This window comes from Micropterus dolomieu, linkage group LG18 (assembly GCF_021292245.1).
Source record: "Micropterus dolomieu isolate WLL.071019.BEF.003 ecotype Adirondacks linkage group LG18, ASM2129224v1, whole genome shotgun sequence".
Classification (NCBI taxonomy): domain Eukaryota; kingdom Metazoa; phylum Chordata; class Actinopteri; order Centrarchiformes; family Centrarchidae; genus Micropterus; species Micropterus dolomieu.
In genome coordinates this window covers 36,613,795-36,634,477 of record NC_060167.1, presented here as the reverse complement: position 1 = coordinate 36,634,477, position 20,683 = coordinate 36,613,795, and the positions used below count along the sequence as shown (strand labels likewise).

The window sequence follows — 20,683 nt, the reverse complement described above, 5'->3', positions numbered from 1 at the left end:
GGTTCAGAAACTGCTGATCTGCTGGGATTTTCACGCACAACCATCCCCAGGGTTTACATAGAATATAGAAAATATCCAGACAGAGGTTGTTGTGTGGTCAAAATGCCTTGTTGATGTCTTAAATATGAATACAGACTTGTATTGACTCCTCTCTGAGATCTTAACAAATACTTTACGCTCTAAGCTTTATAAATGTGGGATTTATTGCAGGACTTGTATTGTACTGGATTGAAAAGCTGTTAGATCCACTAACATGACATCAGTTGAGACAGACACTCAATACATTTAATCAACACTCCCTTTAAATAGAACATGTGGATGAGAATATGATCCAGTTCTTCTATTAGGAGGCTGGTCTTAATCAATTAATCTTTTGATGAGATAATAATAATTAGATTATCACTGTGTGCCACATGTGATTTTTTTCTCGGGCCATTTGCACACTAATTCATGGTAATAAGGTGGGATGTGTGCTGTGGACTGGCTGGCGGATCACAACCTGATCCCAAAGTTTCTTCCTAAAAATGACGCATTGCTGTGTCCTCTGTAGCATAAGAAGGAGGATAATCTGAGGAAGAGTTATCTGTCCGGGGGGCAGGTGCTCTTATTCCAGATAAACTGCTTCCTCCAGATATAAAATACTCTGGAGTAAAGAGGTGGCTGCTCACAATCTTATAGTGGAGATGGAGGGGAGGGCCAGGCAGGGCCTCTCTCCAGGCAGCTGATAATAAAGTTTATCAGTTCTTCCTTATCGTCTCAGGATAGAATGGACAGGATTTGGCAACTCTTCAACATCTGACGCAAGTCCCTGATTTAAAATTTTTTTTTTTTTTAAATTGAAACGCAAAGTTTGTTTTGCACGTTGTCTGCTAGAAATACATCTGGTAATGTTTTGGCATTTGTGGTTATTTCTGAAGGTTTCGAAGCCACACTAAAATGAAAATAGGATCTGTTTTTCCTTTATGCCTAGCGTGTATTAATACCGTACTCCTAGAAAGCAATTATTTCAACATATTAAAAAAATAAAACTCTTTATATAATTTGTGATATATATGCCATGTAGAACTATAACTATAATACCATGTTATAACGGACACCTCAGTTCCACCTCTGCCTTCAAAGAAATCTCTCTTCCTCTGCCATAATAAATTAGTTGATTGACAGAAAATAAAGTGGCAACCATTTTGATTACCAATGAATAGTTTATGTAATTTGTTACATCCCAAGGTCTAGGGGGTATCCATGATGTAACAAATGTGTGGCTTCCCACTCTTCCCATTCCCAAGCAATGCCAGAACAAATGAGATACAATTTTTTTATTAGCTTCAGAGTTGAGCAGTGCCCAAAACAACAACAACAACAACAACCAAAACACTCTAATTTAACCTAAAACTTTCCTAAACCAAAAACAGAAAGTAAAGAAAAGACAAGGCTCTAAACTGGGCTTCTAATTCCAAAAACAAAAAGGACTTCTCACTCCTACTCACTGCTAGTAGCGTGTAGTAGTACATAGCAAACAAAATGGCTAAAGCCAACAAAACAAGGTTGTCATAAGACAATAATCAAAATCACTGAGGTAAGCTACTTACAACATCTAATATGCTCACTACACAGGTTCTCTACTCACAATGGAAACAGACAGTACACAGGCTCAGGTTGGGAACAGCAGAGAGATAGAGAAGTTCCTGTCAGTGGGGCTTAAGATAGCTGCTGTCATCCAGGTGACCAATCAGGAGGTAGCAATCAGCTCTGCAGGACCAATCCAGTGTGCCCACCTGTTCTCCATTACCTGCATACACTCACTCACACTCTAAGGGAGGAGAACAGCTGACAGTGCAGGGTGAGATAACAAATAACAAAATATAACCCCAGGGTCATAACACCTCCCCACCCAAGATCAAACATTTTCCTCTGAATAAAAAAAGTTTGATTCAACGAGACCTAGACAGCATCAGCCATAATGTTTTCTAAACCTTTTCTGTAACGAATACGCAATCAGATGTTCAATCACCTCGGGAGATGGGAAAACTTTAGCATCAGCCAAGTCATTCCCTAAGATCAAGTCTATACCTGCTACACTCTAAGGGAGGAGACAGCTGACAGTGCAGGGTGAGATAACAAATAACAGAATATGACCCCAGGGTCATAACAGATTTTTAAAATGCCTAACATTTTACAGTTCCAGCTTATATAGGCAAATTGCTTTTGATTGTCTTATAATATAGTGAATTAAATACCTTTGGAGATATATTTTGGACTGTTGCTTGGACAAAACCAGACATTTGATGGCATCACCTTGAGTTTATTTATTGCCATTCTGATGTTTTATTGACAAAGTCACTAATTGATAAAATAATCGGGAGATAAATCAGTAATAAAAATGATCAGTAGTTGGAGCCCTACAGTAGTTTACACTTTGAATGATTCCTTTCCTCTGTGGATCAAATTAAGGAGGCAAAGCACAGGGGGTCATGCACAACAGTGGTCACAGACTGGTCAGAGACCTGCAGCCTGTTGCACCAGCTGTGTCTAAGTTCAGATGTAGCTTAATTTAAACATAGTGTGGGAGTTATACTATAACTTAGTAACAGCAAAAAAGTAAAAGGGATGCACTGTTCGAGTTACAACGTACAGTGAATATTTACACCCTCATTAAGCAGGTGGAAGTCATTGCATATTAAAAGCCATGGTGGATTGAAAGTTTTCTTCAAAATTTACACCTGGGGCGCATTTCCGGTGACAGACTACATCCCTTTACATTTAGGAAAACACTGACCCGCATGCTCGGTTTTGTGGTGTATAGGTACCGACGGGGACAAAAAACTGCAATCACTTGATATGGGAATTGCTGCTGGCAACGCTTGTTTACCAGAAAGCTGTTTTGGTAGAGTAGAGGTAGAAGTTCGTCTTTGTATTGTGTAATGCAACTATCCTCATCGTAGAAAATAAAATTGATTAAACTTTACAACAGGTAAGTGTGAAACAAAGGTGCAAGTATTTTTCCAGAGAAAGGAGAGCAGATTTTGTCGAGAAAACAAGGAATCTCAATTCCTGATACTAAACCCATATCTGAATCTGAATCTAAAGCTCCTCACCAAGTTTATACATCATACAAGTTTATACAAGATATAAATGACGCTCAGCCAGTCAGATATCCTAAACAATCTGCCAGGCTGATAGAGTGACTGATCAATCAAACGAGAATGATTTATTTGTCAGGTAGCTGCTTCACACTCTCTGTTCCTGGACTCAGGTGATTCAGTCCTGAAGTGGCCTTTCAAAGGTTACTGTGATGATAAATCAGGCATGATGACAGCAGCTGTCCCAGGCGTGTGTTGCTTAGATTTCCATATCTTAGATCTCACTGCTTTGGACTCATTGATAGATGGTTGTAATTCCCCCAAACTCAACTAAATGAAACGCTGTTTTTTTTTGTGACACTCATTTAATTTCTGGTGTATCGATTGCATTTATTGGAAAAATTAATCATCAATAATTATTAGCATGTACTTTAACTGTGACAAGAAACACTACACTTACAGGTGGAAGGAACAGCCTGTCACAGCTAAGATCTAAAAGAAAGATGCATTTAAGTGTATCACCATAATAATTAGTTGAATAACAGCACTGATTTTTCAACTGCCTATTTGGCACTTGACTCCCAGCCTTCTTCTCAGAAATGTTTTACTACAGTGGTAGCTGCTGGGAGCGTCTTGACACTCTAATAGCTGGGGACTATTTCTTCCCATACATTCCTACTGATAAACATTGTGGTTAACTGTCCGCAGAGTTATTGTGGTCATCTGCTGTAGAGCTGTAAAAGATTAATCATTACACCTTTAAAATGAAGATACACAACTAAGGCAATAACTGACTGTAACTCTTCATAGCAAAAAACATATTTTTTCCTCAAGTCGAGCCCCCACTGTGTGCCTCCACAACTACTTTTTTGTGAACCAGATTCAAGGTCCCAGACAGTCCCCTGAGAAACTGCAATCAAAATACCAGTCACATTCCCAGGCCTTGACAGATAGGATGGTCATGGAATATGCTACAAAGAATCTGGACCGCTCACGGCTGTCCATGCAGCACCTCAGAGACACAGACAACAAGAGTTTTCACATCCTCATTTCCACAGAATCTCTTTCTATCAACAGAGCTCATCTTACAGACTCTCTCAGATCTGTGTCTAGGCAGTTTGCATGTGTTCATTGAATAAGAGTCAACAGTTTCAATCTGTTAACCTGTAATCACACTGCTTCCTCTGGGACATACAATAGCAAACACTGAACTTGTGAGCTTTGGGAAAATGGGACTTTGATCTGAAATCTGGGCTGTATCCAAGCAGCAGTGTACACACAAAGCTTAAAAGACACATGTCTATATGTCTGGATCAGTGACAGAAAGGATTTACGTCTTCAAAGGAATTAGAGTACAAACAGTTCAAACTGAGCCATAACATATGATGAATGAATTTATGAAATGCTGTAGCACATGTGATGCTGACTGAAGAGACTGGGACTGGACTTCCTGGCTGAGTGCACATTTATCTTGCTTACATCACATCACTTACAGTTGTGTCATGTTGAAGCACTTGTCTCATACGTTAAGGAATTAAAACCACATGGAGAGTGTGGATTCACTGCAGCATGATTACTTCATTTCATTGCCTTACATAGGGTCTGTCCCAGTAATCACACAGCATTAGCCAGAAATCAAGTGCCTACTTGTGTGACGTATTTCCAATTATTGTCAACAGTTCCCAAGTGCCTGTTAAGACTGCATAGAGTTCTTTAGTTTTTTCTTTAAGCACTCAACATAACAAGAGTTAATTGTTAATGGGACAGACCTATGATTTCATACACTGTATGTAACCCAAAGTGGAAATGTCCAACATCAGAGTTTCTTCATTGCCGGCTTCATCAGCTCAGCAGTGTCTCATGTCAGTCTGCTTACAAATCAGCCATGGTGAACGGCCAGACACAAGTCAGAGAGTTAAATCACTGTGCTGGGAGAGACAGTGAATGCCACGTCATCAAGACAAACTCATAGTGAATATAACTCCTGTCCGAGCCCCGGGGCTCTGTATGCCTCCTCCAGTTGCTAATGATCACACTAAGGTCACCTTTTAAATACTTTCAAAGGACTATTTTTATATTACAAACATGAGGAGTTAGTGTCACTAAAACTACTAAAGGTTTGTCCTTGAATCTGCTGCCTGCTATTTAAGCCAAGTCTGGTTTTATTACCCAAATGCTTCCACCAGTGTTGATTAGGGGCATTCAGTTGTGATTATTTATAATGACTACCTCAAAATGGCAAATTATTAGAGTTGGAGTTTAAGAGGGAGAAGGGTCATTTTTGGACAGGCACACTCTTTTAATGGTTTTCATTTAGAGGCAATTAAAACTGCAGTCTGTGGCATTTTTCTACATCTGAAAGTCTGTTTTGTTAATATCTGTCATTAGTTCATGTAAAATAATGGTCATTCAACAAATGTTGGGTGTATGAAAGCTTTTTTGTTTTCTTGTTTTATGACTTGCTGTGAGTGATCTTGGAATGAGCTTCTGCTGCACCGAAGGGGATGAGTTTCAGAGTTGTTTGGAATATTTTGCCATGGCAGCTAACGCTGCTCATGCTTATACTGCGTACAGGGTCGCGGGGGGCTGGAGCCAATCCCAGCGTACATCGGGCAAAAGGCGGGGTACACCCTGGACAGGTCACCAGTCCATCGCAGGGCCACACATAGACAACCACTCACACCTAAGGACACCACCGAGCCACCCACACAGAAATAAATAAATAAATATATATATATATTATATTAAATAATTTGCGTTATTGCAAACATAAATGTGATTTTAATGGTTTTCTTAGTTCTTCTTCAGCTTCTTAGTTGCAGTATGCTATTGTCCTTTAGAGGAGTCCATATACTGTACATTGTTGCAGGGTCTACTCTTGGTAGTGACCTATGCCAAAACAATCTATTGAGGTCAAGAGGAAAACCTTTAAATGTAGTCAGCCAGGCTCAGCAGCAGACACAAATCATCAGCCTCCTTAATAGTATTGCAGACAATATTGACTTGACCGAAGCAGGGTGTCAGTAACTCGAAGGCAAACAGAGCAAAGGGACCCAATCCTAGTTATTTACGATGTCAGTGGAAGCTCTGTCTGATTATCAGCTTCAAGATGGACGACCCTCAGGTGTCCTACTTTTGTGCTGTCTCCAATCGCCCGATTTGAGATCTTCAAGTGCCTTGAGGTGTTTTTTTCTTTCTTATTTGAAGTCCGGGTGTGAAAGCAGCGCTACATGTGATAGATGGGAGGGCTCTGTTATTGCCTTGGTCCCAGAGGAGAGTCAGTACGACCTCCTGGAGCCTCAACAGTTCTTGCATCCTGCTGGCCCTGGATAACACCACTGTTATGAAGGTCCGCTCCTTTGCACACTCCCGCCCGGTGTCAGCACGACCTACTGTATGACCCCAATCACCAAAACAATACTGCATTCTCTGCAGCTAAGCTCATAGACTGCACAGATGACTACCTGGAAATATGGCCCCTGAAGATTTCACATTGCAGTTGCAGTATGCTGGTGCTGTAGGACGAGGTGCATGAGCCAAAAGGGTGTGCCAATGTTTACATAGTGGCCCAGAAAAAACCCTGATTCTAACTTGGACTGATCCTACTTGTGTCATTGTATCGTACTGTCTGAGCAGAATGTGAGACGCACAAAAGAACATACTCCCTTTATTTCCACTGCCTTCGGCGTTTTTCCTCAGCTCTGAATGGAATAAAGCTCAGCTCTTCACCGACTGTCTGGGTGGAAAATCAGAGACAGATTATTATTTTTTTTTTATTGTTATTTCCAACAATGGAGAGTCTCATAAGATGTCGACATTAAAGGCAACTGGCATAGATATTGTGAATAATGAATGATATTGATTCTCATCTCTTGTTATATTTCTAGCATATAACTCCACTTGATGGCTTTATTTTACATATCTTAAGTGGATCTGTGAAAGCTTTCGCCTCTCAGTGTGCTATCTCTCTCTTTGTTCTCAGCCGATGAGAGAGCCATTGGGCCCGTCGGCAGGAAGCAAATCGTCTAAATAAAAGCGGATGATGATGTAGAGTGGGTCTCTCATCTGTCACCGGGGTCGTTATCCTTATCTCCGAATGTGGCGAGATAGCTGGGTCATGAGCGCAGGCTTCCTACTCTTGTTATGACCCCAGTCACGCTGCTCTTAGTGCCACCCGCCAGCCGTAAAATGGAGCATGAAGCAGCTAATTATGCAAACACTGCGCTTATTTCCTTGTTTGTAGGCAGAGTCAACAAACACTTGGATCTGCTGTCAATTACAAAAATAATCTTTGATACGTCTTGAGAAGGAGTGGAGGTAATTAGGGAAACTGAAAATTGTTAGTTTTTCAACTAACCAAGGTAACAAGCCCTCTTGTAATAACAAAGTTTTGCGAGGAGAGCATGTGAAACAGTTGGAGGCTGAGGCTTAAGAACCGCAGCTTGGTGTTACTGCCAAAGGAGTCCGAACTGCAGGGGGAAGCAGAAATGAGACATCTTGTGCCTTTTCCAAGCAATCTCATATATTACAGGTCAATTCACCCACATTACAAAAACAAGTAGTGGTATGTATGCAAAAAGGCTTTGGTTTTATTTCTGCCTCTGTCAAACAGAGTGGAATTTTGCTTGTGGTTTTCAACTTGACAATTTACACCTAAAAAACACAACAGCAACATGTCTTTGCAGAAACAGTTTTTGTTACTCGGAATAATCCACAGAAGACTGTGTATTTAGTCTAAAGTAGTTACAAATGGCTCACAGCAAATCCTTCTATTCACCTCCATTATACTGAGGGGAAGACCCGGGAAAATAAAACCAAATTTACTATTTGCATGACCATTACAGATAAGTTTAAAAGTATTTTTCTTTGTAATTTGGGTGAACCAACACTTTAAACCTTCATTATCAAGATCAGATAATATTTGTACTTTAAGGAATCAAGCCTGATCAGTCTTTAAATATATATGTGACAATGCTCTAATTTACTGTGCAGTGCAGTAACTCAACATACAGAATTTAAAAATGATTTACAGACTGTGAAAGGGTAGCAGTGAGGAGTTTGGCATTGCATCAAATGCCAAAACTCTCCATGTATTATGAATCATATCATGACATTACAAAAGTCATATTAAAGCAGCTATGGGAAGTGTTTTGTGTGGATATTAGGCAGAAACTTTGCGTGGGTTGAAACTGAATCATCATATTACAGGAAATTACACGTAGTCACTTTTTTTCCAAGAGGTAGATTGAAACCATCTCATGAGCCGGGACATGGTGGCCTTGCTTAGCTTCAAAGAATAAGCAAATGGAAACAGCTAGCCTGGTTCCATAAGTCAAAAAAGATATGCCCATCGCAACCTCGAAAGCTGATTAATTAACACATGGCATCTCGTTTGTTCATGCGTTACACAATACAAATGTAATAATGAGAATTGTTTGATTTTGATTTTTTAGTTTAATCATCTGCCTGGTATTTTTGTGTGGCGTCTATAGAGTGGGTTACTTTCTTCTTTTTTTCTCGGTACAGATTATTTCCCTGTTACCTTTTCCAGGAAATAGTATTACGAGTCTTATTATTATTTTTTGTCATATGCCAGAATATACAGTATGGCCACTGACTGCTGAAATGTTTCTGGTGGAAAAGTATTCACAATGGATTTATTTCACATTTTCAACTTTAGGATCAAACTCTCCTCAGTGGGGCTGCTCTGACTGGCAGATGTGAGAAGTCAATTTGAAAGAGAGTCTGGCATTTCTGTTGCCAGGAGGGCAGCTCTTCCAAACCCTGCTTTCAAGACCATGTCTGGTCCACAGCTCAGATCTCATCCGGGCTGCTGCTGCTGCTGCTGCTGGATTCCTACCAGCCTGATGCTGGCAGCATAGAACATAATGAAGTCTGACAGAGAGAGGATGTCTCAGAATATAAAGGAAATCACTCATTACCGACTTTTGGTGCAAATAAGTTTATAGGTTTTAAAGGTTTAAAGTTTCATTCAAGAAATCAAGTTTTGAGGCCACATTTGGAGCCTTGAGTTTTTCTGTTTGAGCCGCCCTGTTGCCTCATGTTTAAGGGAAAACAGCAGCAGACATTTCTCACGAGGCAGCTGGAGCTGGGCCCAGGGTGCTGCTGTGGACAGGCTGCTGTTGACGGGTGTCTGGGGTTGATAGATTGCCAGACATGAAATGGGCTGACTGGTGGTGGGAGGCCGGATGGTCACGCTGGGCATTGCGGGAGATTAGCATTTCTAGGCAAAGAGCAATAATTGTTGAGAGCAACAACAAAGCCGCTAACTCTGGGTGGAAAACACTATTTCAGGCTTGGCCCCTGAGGAAGGCAGAGTGTGAGACAAAGAGAGGGCAGTGCTGTACTGCACAGGCCTTTGTTTTTCTATTTTAGTGAAACCTCACATTTCAGGGACAGTCCTGACTCAGTGCAAGGACACTCCTTTGAATCCTACAGTCCATTATATTCCCATCTGCTTTACAGATGAAACCCTGGGGGGCTGTGTGAGAAGAAAGGCAGAGAAGAAATGGAGATACTTGAATATCACTGTGTTAAAACCTTGAATGAATTTGAGAAATGAAACAATGCTTGGACTCACTAAAAACAAGGTTGTTGGTCATTGTTGACTGATTATTTGTACAGTAAGCAGATATTTTTAAATCAACACTAAAATGGATATTTTATATAAAAATACACTAGTCTTTCCAATGTATGTACAGAGACCTGGACCTGATCCACCCTAATTTAATTTGACTGGTACAACCAAATTTGAGACCCGAACCCAATATTATATTTATGCTTTATTATATCAAGGTTCATTTACTTACCATGATAAAGCACAAGGTTGTTCAATGAAATGCAAGCTGTAGTTCCTTCATGGTACACACACACACACACACACACACACACATACATGATCATTTATGGTGCGGTGTTGAGGATGACTTTAAGACTCTCACAGCCTGAGGGACCAAGCTGCTCTGCAGTCTGGTGGTGCGACAGCAGATACCTATGAACCTCTTACCAGAATGCAGCAGGGTGAACAGGCTGTGACTGGGTGGGTACTGTGCTTTAGTATCCTTTGGGCTCTGTGTACCTCACCTCACCGATGCTCAGGAGATGGGTACCAATGATCTTCTGAGCAGTTTGAATTCCCCGCTGCAGAGCCCTCCAGTCCTGGGCCGTGCACACCGCATGTTAGTGATGTTTCGAGTCAGGATGTTTTCTATTGCTCCTCTGTAGAAGCTGACAAGAACTTGGCGTGGGAATTTGGCCTTCTTAAGTTTCCTTAATAAACACTCGTTTCTGTGTGAACTATTCAGCTACTCTTCCTCAGCTCCACAGTGTGTGTCCTCATCTCCTTTTTCCTAAATTCAACGATCAGCTCATTGGTTTTGCTGACGTTGAGCAGTAGGTCGTTCTCTTTGCACCACTCTGCAAGACTGTTGATTTCCTCTCGATTGCCTCATCAGGTAACGTGGCCTCACACATGATGCTACCTACTTTTAGGTTTTTTACTACCTGCTACATATCTTTGGTGATTGGGGTTCTTTCTCCAGTCACCAGCTAAGCGAAAGCAACCACACAATAAAACAATTCTCAGGATTTTGAAATTGTTCCTTATATTAGAACTCTGTAGTACTGTGTTTCAGCCACTTGAGATCTAATAAGCCACTGACTGGTGAAAAATGTTCCTGACAATCTGCTGCATTGTGTGTAGTGTATAATTTTGACAGCCTCCTTGTATTGGTTGTGGGGAAGGAGTAAGTCAGTTCCACTTTGCCCGGTTCATTTGTTTAGGAAGCATATTGATGAATGACCACCACTATGTGTTTCAAGGCGAGAAAGCCTGCGACTGTGCCAGAGTAGGGGGAGTTGAGGCAGTTAGCATCCTTGCATTGTTCTAAGCCATTACCCGCTCTGGCCTGCTCAGATTATTACATCATAAAAACAACACTCCCTGAATGCCTTGAGTGCCTCCATTCGTACTGGCTGCACTACATACATAAAAATACATTGAAACAAAACGCACTCTGAGGCGATACATAGAATCCATCATGTATCACATCTCTGAAATTTCAACAGGAACGTTCAACATTATATATGGTCATTTGATCCATTGTTAAAAAAATGTTGATTAATGCAACTTTAAGGTTTATCCAATAGATGTACTAAATGTCAGTAAAACTTTCTCAAAATACTGCACAGTATATATATATATTTATATATATATCACTCTCTTTAAATGAAGAATTTCTTGATATGTTATCGGATAACTACATTAATACACAATTTCAGTGCAGTTCATTTAGAGAAGAACCTCCATCATATCAGTAGTGGTCAACACTAATTGGCTGAGACTTCAAAATCAGCCAATTAATATACCGTCACATCATTAGCACCAAGAGCATCCAGAGACATTAGTGGCTGCAAACATTTATCAAGCCGCATGTTGTTGTCTGCATGTTTTTGTTGCAGTTGGTGTCTGCATTTTGTCACACACTCTCAGGTAGCACAGATGTGTCCCACAGGGGTCTCAGTGTGGTGTGAGACAGGTCTGTGTTTGGCCAGACAGAGTAATGATGGGCGAGCGGTGTGAGGCCGGGCAAATCAGTCCTAACAAACCCAATGGGAGCTTCTTAATTGGACAGATGTCACTTATTTGTGGTCTATCTGCTATATCGCAGGCCATTTTGGAAGAGAGGCAGTGCTGCCTTTCCAGCAAACATGTTGACTCTTTGAACAATTGCTATTGACAAAAGTGTGGTTTCTGAGCTATAAATATGTGTGCTCGTTTCCATTGTTTGTCGGGTAATTAGTAGGCTACTCCTGAGTGTTAAGCTGCATCTGATCCTCCGGCTGGACCTCATGTTTGGCCTTTGGCAAGCACTCCTGGAACATACTTCACATAACAGTGGGAAATTGCATTGCGTCCAACTTTCCCATTTAGTGTCAGTGCGAAATAATTAACCTGTGCAGTTGTGACAATCCCACAGTTTCTTATTCCTCTGTACAAAATCAAACTGGGATGGTGTTTTTACGTCTTGAAAACATTCAGAAGATCCACGAAAAACAAGTAGATTGAGTTGAGCAATCTTTTCCTGTTGTATTTGTTCATCTGTCCTCAGAGCTGCTGAAATAATGAAAGGACACAAACCTTACTTTGTTCCTTATTGGGATTAGACACAGATCTCACAGTTTGCGTTAATAAAACATGGATACATCAGCTTCAGACATTACTGCGTTTGAGATGAGTCTTTTTAAAGTGGGCTATCAACAAGGACATCAATTCTACAATAATAATTGAAAAAATCTAAAGTTATACTTTTAAGGTTCTTCTTCTCTCAACTTGACACTATTTTCTGAAGACAGTGCTTATAAATAATGCAGAGTAAGTTGCAGAGCCTTTGCTTTAAATTATTTTTTTTTACTAAGCTTTAAAGGAGCTAGTGCTGGGATGAAACTGAATGTAACCAAGTGAAATAAAAGGAGTTTCAAAGCGGAGCTATTTAAGGCGTTCCTGGCTCTCTGATTCTTTTTTATCTGAATGTACACTTTGCAGTATGGGATTAGCATAGTTTAGACGTATTATACTTGGAGGTGAATACAGTGGATATTACATCAAGGAAATAATGCGGGCAGAAAACTGCTGAATCTGATCATAATGCTTTATTTGACACCCATGGAGTGAATTCTGATGTAGCTGTTTTTAATTATGAGAAATAAGCTTGTTTCAACAGGAATTATTCCAGTGAAGTGGACAGTAATGAACTGTGCTATGTGTGTGTATAGCACAAGTGTATTCATAACTGGATGCTTTTATGCATGAGGACTGAATGAGAGTTATAGAAAATTGTTGGTGTTATCTTCTTTTGTTGTTGATTAGGTTCATGTCCTCAAAGTTATAAAACAAAGCTTCTTTTCACAGCAGTGTGAATATGAAGAATATGCAAATGTTCTGTACCGTATGTAAGACAACAAAGGTTTATTGAGTTGAAAAACAAAAGCTCTTTGTCAGTGGCTTTTCTTCAAAGGGCACAGAGACTAGTTTGGTGTGTGTGTGTGTGTGTGTGTGTGTGTGTGTGTGTGTGTGTGTGTGTATGTGCTCAAGCGTTTATGCTAATATGTGGATAAAAGCAGCAGGGTGAGACGACTTTGGGTCTGACATGGAGGCGATGGGGAGGCTGACGAGCACTTGCCGCTCTATAGTGCCAAGCAGCAGCAGCAGCAGCAGCTTGCCTCGCGGTGTGTTCATCCACCGACTGAGCTCCGTGCAGAGCAGCCGGGCCTGCTGCCACACACTCAGCAGTGGGGGGGCATTTCAGTCTCTGTGGGACTCTGCGGCGACGAATGTCAGTGATCACTGATGGCTGCCACGTCAGCAGCCTCTTGACGTAGGCAAGGTTTGCTGCATATCAGCTAATTGGAAGCAAGAAAGTGGACCTGATTTTATTTTTTTTGCATCAACAGATGCAGGCTTAGAAATATGAAATGCATTCGCTCAATTATGGGGATTTAATGGGTTCCTGGTTTAACAGATGTTTTATGCTCATTTCCCTCAGTTGATGACACTGAAATGGTGCCATTTTTCCTCTGAATAAGTGGATGGTAAAATGGAGATGTTTTGAAGAGGAGCCATCACTGGCACTTTTATTTTGGTATTCTTTCACTAAATGACTAAAATTGCCAGTTAATATTGACAACTGAATTTACAGAGGCATTCATAAAACGATTTAACTTCTGCCTCATTAACCAAAATCACTTTCATAGTGACGCACGATCAGCTTTGTGTCGGTGACTGAAAGAATGTCTGTTAGTAGCCTATTTTTCTTAAACCTCTTGTTTTGACTCATAGAGATTCAAAATGGGAAGAGCCTGGTTCTGAAAGTATTTTTCGCCGTTGTTAATTCCCATTTCTTTCTTGATGATATTGTCATTGTTCCCTAAACACAGAAATACAGCAGTCTCTTGGATAAATCAACAATACTGTAGATCCCTGTTACGGCCCTATGGTTTTTCACCTTTGTTTATGAGAAACCATGTTTTTTCCCCATATGGCCAGTAGATTTAATAACTACAAGGATGCTAAAGGTTTTATCAGTGTTAACATTAGTTTCAGTTTGCCTTAGCACTGTACACGAAGAATTTTAAGCTCCTCTTGTACGATCATGAGCTCCACATTTTAGTTTCAGAGTAATATTTGGTACACACATCAGCCTCAGGATGAACTGTAACAACTTTTCATCTAGAGTCATCATCAGATCAAAATTTAGATATATGACCAAATCCCTGCAAAACAACTTTGTTAATTGTGTACTTTGTTTTTACTACTAACCAGCAAATGTGACCATGTTAATTGTACTAAAATAAGATAATGACCACAGTAAACATTATCCCTGCTAAACATCAGCTTGTAACTTTGTTAGTGTGAGCATGTTAGCTGCTGGTAGCATTCAGCTCAAAGCACGCTGTGCGTAAGTACAACCTCACAGAGCTGCTAGTCTGGCTTAAGACTCTTAGGCCTTGTTTAAACTGCCTGCACATATCCGTTGTTTTGGCATATCCAGATTGATTTCAGAAAGGCTGGAAACCAAAAAAAACACGTGAAATCCCATTGTTGCAAATTGGATATCAAAGTGTCTTTTGTGTCACTTGCATCATTACACAGAATGCTGATGTCTAATCCAGAGTGATGGAAGTGAATCAGAGTGGCTAGGAGCAGAATCTATGCTGCATTACTGAGTTTGTCCAAGTAGGTCTATCTGCAGGTCCACAGTACTGCAGGACACGCCTGCTACATGACACACCCTCTAAACCGCTGCAGGTTTAGGAAAACATCATGGTTTGGGTTAAAATAGGTAGATCATCCCAGAAAGCTATCTCAGGGGGCGTGTTGTGCAGTAAAGTGGATGTGTCATTTAGCCCACGGACAGACCCTTGTTCCGTTTGTCTGCTGTGACGGAGGAACACTGCAACACGACTTGACAGTACAATTTGTTGGGGGGTGAGGGCCATTTCTCATGCTTCCGCATTGGAAAGCCGCCTCACCAGTGCAGTTACTGATGCCTGTGTCGATACTACAGCAAGCCATGCAGATTGGTGTGTGGACAACATTCAAATTCAAACTCACCACTTGCAAACAGTGCAGACAGTCAGTCTAAAGATCTGATTTGAGAAACAATTGTGACTTGTCTCCCAAATGCCTCTTTCCACCTTGCTGCTCCACTGTGGCTCGGGCAGCCTATGCATTTCTTTATAAATGCTGACTCAATTTGTCCTACTTCTTGTTCGCAAACCTATCTGTGGACTGTCCATGAAAATGATTTATAAAATTAACTGTAACTTTCCCCAGACCTGAGTAAAAAAAGTTTCCAATCATAAAATGGGCTACTGTATTCTGGTAACGTGACTGCACCTCTTAAGTCAGCTGTAGACATCTTAAAGGCGCCTCTGAGGCCTGGTGCAGTCTACCATATGTTTCTGTATGACTGCTTACTGTGTTCACTGCACTCTTCAGGCTTCTGTCTGTTCCATGCAGTGTAACTGTGCAGACACAGAGGATTTACTGCAGAACTGTTTTAATTCCATCGGTCTTGTGTGCGCTGATGTATGCATACCGGCATGTCTCTGGGCTGCAGGTCCAGGTGTCTCTACTGAAGACCTGCTGCAGAGCTGCTGTGCTGCTGGTAAGAAATGGGCCACAGAAAATCACCACTGCAACCACATGCCACTGCTGAGCAATGACAAGAACTCCATATGCAGGTAAGTGAACTGACCTTAGTCACATTGAAGTATATAACATTGGTGAATAATATAAGAATGATTTTATTGGTTGGATGAAACATGATTGGTTGGAGCCAAATATCCACATTTTTAGTTATTAGATCGGCTGAATAGGCCTTTTTTACTTTTTCACAACAGAGCAGCTTAAAATTACAATGAATCTACTACTACTATGTAACTATTTAAAGGAGTATCACACCAATTTTTCACTTTAGTGTTCTATACTAGAAGAGTGCACTCAGTAGAGTGCAGATCTCCAACAGGTCTAATATCACCATATGACTAACTCGCCAATGTCTTCAGTCATTTTACATGTTATCACAACTGCTGTTTTGTTTTTTGCGGGTTGATTCTGTTCATTCAGTGTAATGTATAAATATATATATATTTCTACACTACACTGAATGAACAGAATCAACCCGCTTGTGTATGTACATGTGTTTGTGTCAGTGTTGCAGAGAAACAGTGCTGCCTCAGCTCTTTGAAGGAGAGCCAGTGTGAATCAGGTATGACTTTAGCCAGAGGAGGGGACACCTGTGAAGTGGATGAGAAGGACAAGTGCACAGATGACTCCTACCAGGTACATCACGGTCTCAACTATCTATGAGAACTCTTACAGCAGTGTTGTTTCCCAAGTGTTCACCATAGATTTTCTTAATTAGATGGCAGTGGAAAGCGACAGGGAAGAAACAAGAGGAATACGGTTGAGTCATGACTGAAAGACATGAGGATCATGAGTAGATGGCGCACACATTTCCAGCCACGAAGTTCCATAGACGAAAAAGAGAATTTATTCAGTCTTCCTGTAGAATACAAAACTGTTTTTGTGAGTCAGGTAGGGAATGACTCACTGTTTCAAATAATTCAAGATGACAAAACTGGACACTGTAAACTGTTCAAACTATAGGCAGTGGTCAAGTACAGAATCCTTTGGATCTGCCACAATAACATGGTGAAAACTGAGTTTGCCAGTGTATTTTAGACTTTAAACTGTTTAAACAATCTGCTGGAATGCGTAGTTGTTTTGGCCAGAGTGAGATTTCAATTTCAGATACCTATGCCAGCAAAGAGGCTTTTGTAAAGGTCAGACTGTTTATTTGTGTTTATTGGCAGGTTGAGATGTATTAGGATGGAAATGCCAAAGTCTCCCATTTCTGTATGCATCCTTCAGACCTGTGAATACTTCCATATGGAAATGGGAATCATGCCTTAGCTCAGAGTCAGTTCAAATAGCTTTCCCTGTTTCTCCAAGAGGAAACCCGGCGGTTTGGCCCTCAAGCCAACTGGTCATGTGTTGATGCAGCTGAGCCAAACTGTTGTGCCAGGTCATTGTTTTAGAGTAAAGTAGAAAAAGGTGTAAGTCTGGTTTTCTTTGCATGACATGTGGTTCAGATCGAGGAGACAGCTGAAACCCTTCCCAACTAGCATGCTTGCCTGTTTAGCTGTTATGTCTCTCCCTCCTCTGCTGTTTACTAAACAGGGCTGAAAGTGGAGGGCCATAAAGAGAGGTGGTGATTAGGTGAACGACACCCCAGTGACGCACTCCTAATAGGCTCTGTGTTGTATCTGAATGGGCAGGTGTGCTGTAGCTGCTGTGCCCTTGGCTTACGGGTGCGCAGTGAAGGACTGGGTTGTGATGCCCACCAGTACCTGGGCTACCCATGTGGTCACGTCTTCCTCACCTGCTGCGAGGAAGAGGAAGGTCCGAGCCAGATCCCACTGAGGAGAAAGCAGAAGCCCAGACCGACTGCTGTGCCTAGAAAAGGTATCTGTTACCCAGTGCACTGCATTTCAACATGGAAAACACATTCATCTTGCCTATTGGAAGTGTTAGGATTTGCTGTAGGTGTAAAACAGTTACAAACACTCCTTGGAATAATGAAAAGGGCAAGAGGTATAGCGAGGAAGCTAATAAGCCTAGCCATTTGCTAACAAAAAAATATATAACTCATCATCCATTTAATAGGTGTTTTTGAGGTTTCGATCATATAAAATGGTCTTCGTAACCAGATGCAGTTTACCTAAATGGTTGAGATGCTCCAAAATGCACCTACTATTCGCTGACAACTGGGCAAACCTTATGTGTTGATCATTTGATATGATCGAAAGATCCCGTACACCGACTAAATGGACCTGTGGTTGAGATTACATTGTCAACTGCTTTTTCCAAGGTCAAGGATCAGCTCTGAACCTCTAAAGATTGTAATTCAACCAAATGAACTCTGTGGCCCTGGGATTCATCCCTGTTCCTTATTACATACTAACTGTTTCCAATATGCTAATTCTTATAGTATATTGTTTTCGCAGTGGAAATGAATAGGCAGGTGGGGAAGTGAAATGTTTAAATAATTAAATGTCAAAATACCCTGACAATCACATGCATACATAGAAAGAACGTTTCCTTCATTGCTATGTCAGGTAGAATTACTGTCAGTTTGTGCAGTTTGTAAGTTAAAAATTCTCATGTCAAACTTTGGTACAAACCTTACAGAAATCTGACCGGTGTGTGTTGTGCAGTGGTTGCCCGTGATAGATTCTGCACAGTCATGGCTCATCTTAAACATGCCCACTGTACCTTTAAAATATTGCTCTAACAGGAAACTATACCATATGTTGACGGTTGTCAATTAAACAACAACTTTGTAATGTTACTGCCAACCAAAGAGAGCAAACGCTCCAAAATAACAAAAGATTTAATACTTTGTTTTCCAAGATCTTTCTCAAGCTTTCTTACCACAATTGGCAATTTGTTTAATGTTTTACAGATGTAAATAGCTTCTCCATTTTAATGATAATAGACATTTTAGTATACTTCATTTTGTCAGTTTTTCAGTGTGAATGCACCACAAACTCAAACCCTACTTTAAATTAGTGTGTAGTTTGAATGCTGCTGTTAAGGTAAACTAGTTAACAAGGCTTCTAAACTTCTTTTTCACATTCAGCAATTAGTTTGCTTGGACACCAAAACTTTTAGTTAAATCTGTCCTCTCAACAGCTCTGCCTACAAAAGGTATTTACTGGAACAACCTTCAACAAACTTCACACTGTCCTGGAATATGGAATTATTCCGGGTTGAGCCATCACTTTAATTTTGTCCTCACTGAAGTTTATGTCAGAGGTAGAGCATGGGCCGAGTTTGATCTTCCAAAAGACAGATGCTCTTGGTTGATTGGTCAGGAGTCACGTTTCCATTCAGAGTAATGGGAAAAGATGTATGCAAGCTGTGATGGATCAAGAACAGATGGCAGCTCAGGCTGTTGTCTCTCTACTTGTGCCAGCAAAGTTTTTCTGTTTCTGATCCATCAAGTACCTAATGCCTGTGACATTTACATCAATGTGTTTTCAAGCTGCTGAGGTTCAGGATAAACATGCCTCAGTGCAAAAACATTCCAAAAGCCAGCTATATCTGCCAGCTTATCTCTACAAAAACGTGGTCACAACACTTCTGCCCAGTGCACTGGCCTCCGAATATGACCTATATATCTTGTTTACGGCTGTAAGCTCCATGAGAAGGGATTTGCATGTTTTTCTTCAGTGACATTAGAGGTGTGATGAGGTGAAATAAGACTTTAAAGCATACAGTATGACAGTATTTGTTAGTCTCTACTCTCCTGTGCAACTAGAGCATTAAATCCCTCCCAGAAGAAGCTAAAACCTGTTCCCACAATCATTGGTTTGGGATTTGGTAGACTTTGGTTCAGATTTCTAGTTTATAGATTGGGACCAGACACACAGCATGGGATAGCAGTTCATTAGCAGTCAGCCTTCGTGGTTGTCCTTTAATGGGAATAGTTTTATCCAAGAATGATGGTGAGGTAAGGTCAGTTTCCTCACTGCCTTACTTAGCCTGTTATTTCATTCAACATCAGAGGAATTCCTCCTAATCCCGCCCTTTAATAGGCTCTGTTCTAACCATCGACTGCAGCTCATTTCCTTCAGCTTTAAAAGAGAAATTTGAATGATGTCATTCTGAGGTGGGAATCAATTAACCTGCTGAAAGCTGTGAAAGGTTTAGGAGCTGCAGAAACTGTTCAAGCTCTCAGTTAGTGTGTATACCTCTCTCTCCCTCTCCCTCTCTCTCTCAGGATGCTTGAAGGATGCCTTTATTTTGTGAGTGTTTTATGGAGGAACATATGGATGAGGTGCACTGTAATTATTTCCATGGGGATATGTTTTCAGTCTTATGACTCACCGCCTTTAATTAAAACAGGAAACATTTAATCGCCTTGCTCCTCTGAATTTAAACCCCAGGTAATGACGGTGAAAAATATTTACTTAAAACTCACATCTGGGCCCATTACTGCTACAGAATACATTTGGCCCTTACCCCTTGATTTACAAGGTTGTCGTTTATTTTTGGTGCAGAATAGGTTCATATTATTTAAAGCCAATCTTGATAAGATACTCACATTTTTTCACATTATTTGTTGCTGTAATTGTGCCTCCCTTCAATATTGACAGCAAAAAGATCCCTTCTTAGAACAATACAGATGATAAGGGAGCAAATCTACAGTGTGCAAAAATGCATCCCAAGATTAGGTTCAGAATGGCTTAAGGCCGGCAGATTTTGGAATCAAAATGGTAGTTCAAAACCATGTGATATCCAAATCAGGATGGCGGACACTTTCTCTCCTGAAATGCAAAAAGGGCGATGCAAAATGTAAATGTAAATGCTCTGTATTTGTGTAGTGCCTTTCTAGTCTTCGGACCAGTCAAAGCGCTGTTACACTACATCGCATTCACCGATGGAACAGCCAATCTTCCGATTAGCAAGCAACCCGCTCTACCTCCTGAGCCACAGCCGCCCACACTGATGC

General features: G+C 40.8%; 1 protein-coding gene across 2 annotated transcripts in view; it reads left to right on the top strand.

The window, feature by feature from the left end:
• Positions 1-20,683, top strand: part of fbln2 (fibulin 2) — a 68,273-nt gene that overhangs the window by 8,370 nt on the left and 39,220 nt on the right. For both annotated transcript variants that reach the window (XM_046075174.1, XM_046075173.1), the window contains exons 3-5: positions 15,722-15,845; positions 16,317-16,446; positions 17,445-17,631. In XM_046075174.1, the coding sequence (XP_045931130.1) occupies positions 15,722-15,845; positions 16,317-16,446; positions 17,445-17,631 (441 nt within the window). The remainder of the gene's footprint in view (positions 1-15,721; positions 15,846-16,316; positions 16,447-17,444; positions 17,632-20,683) is intronic.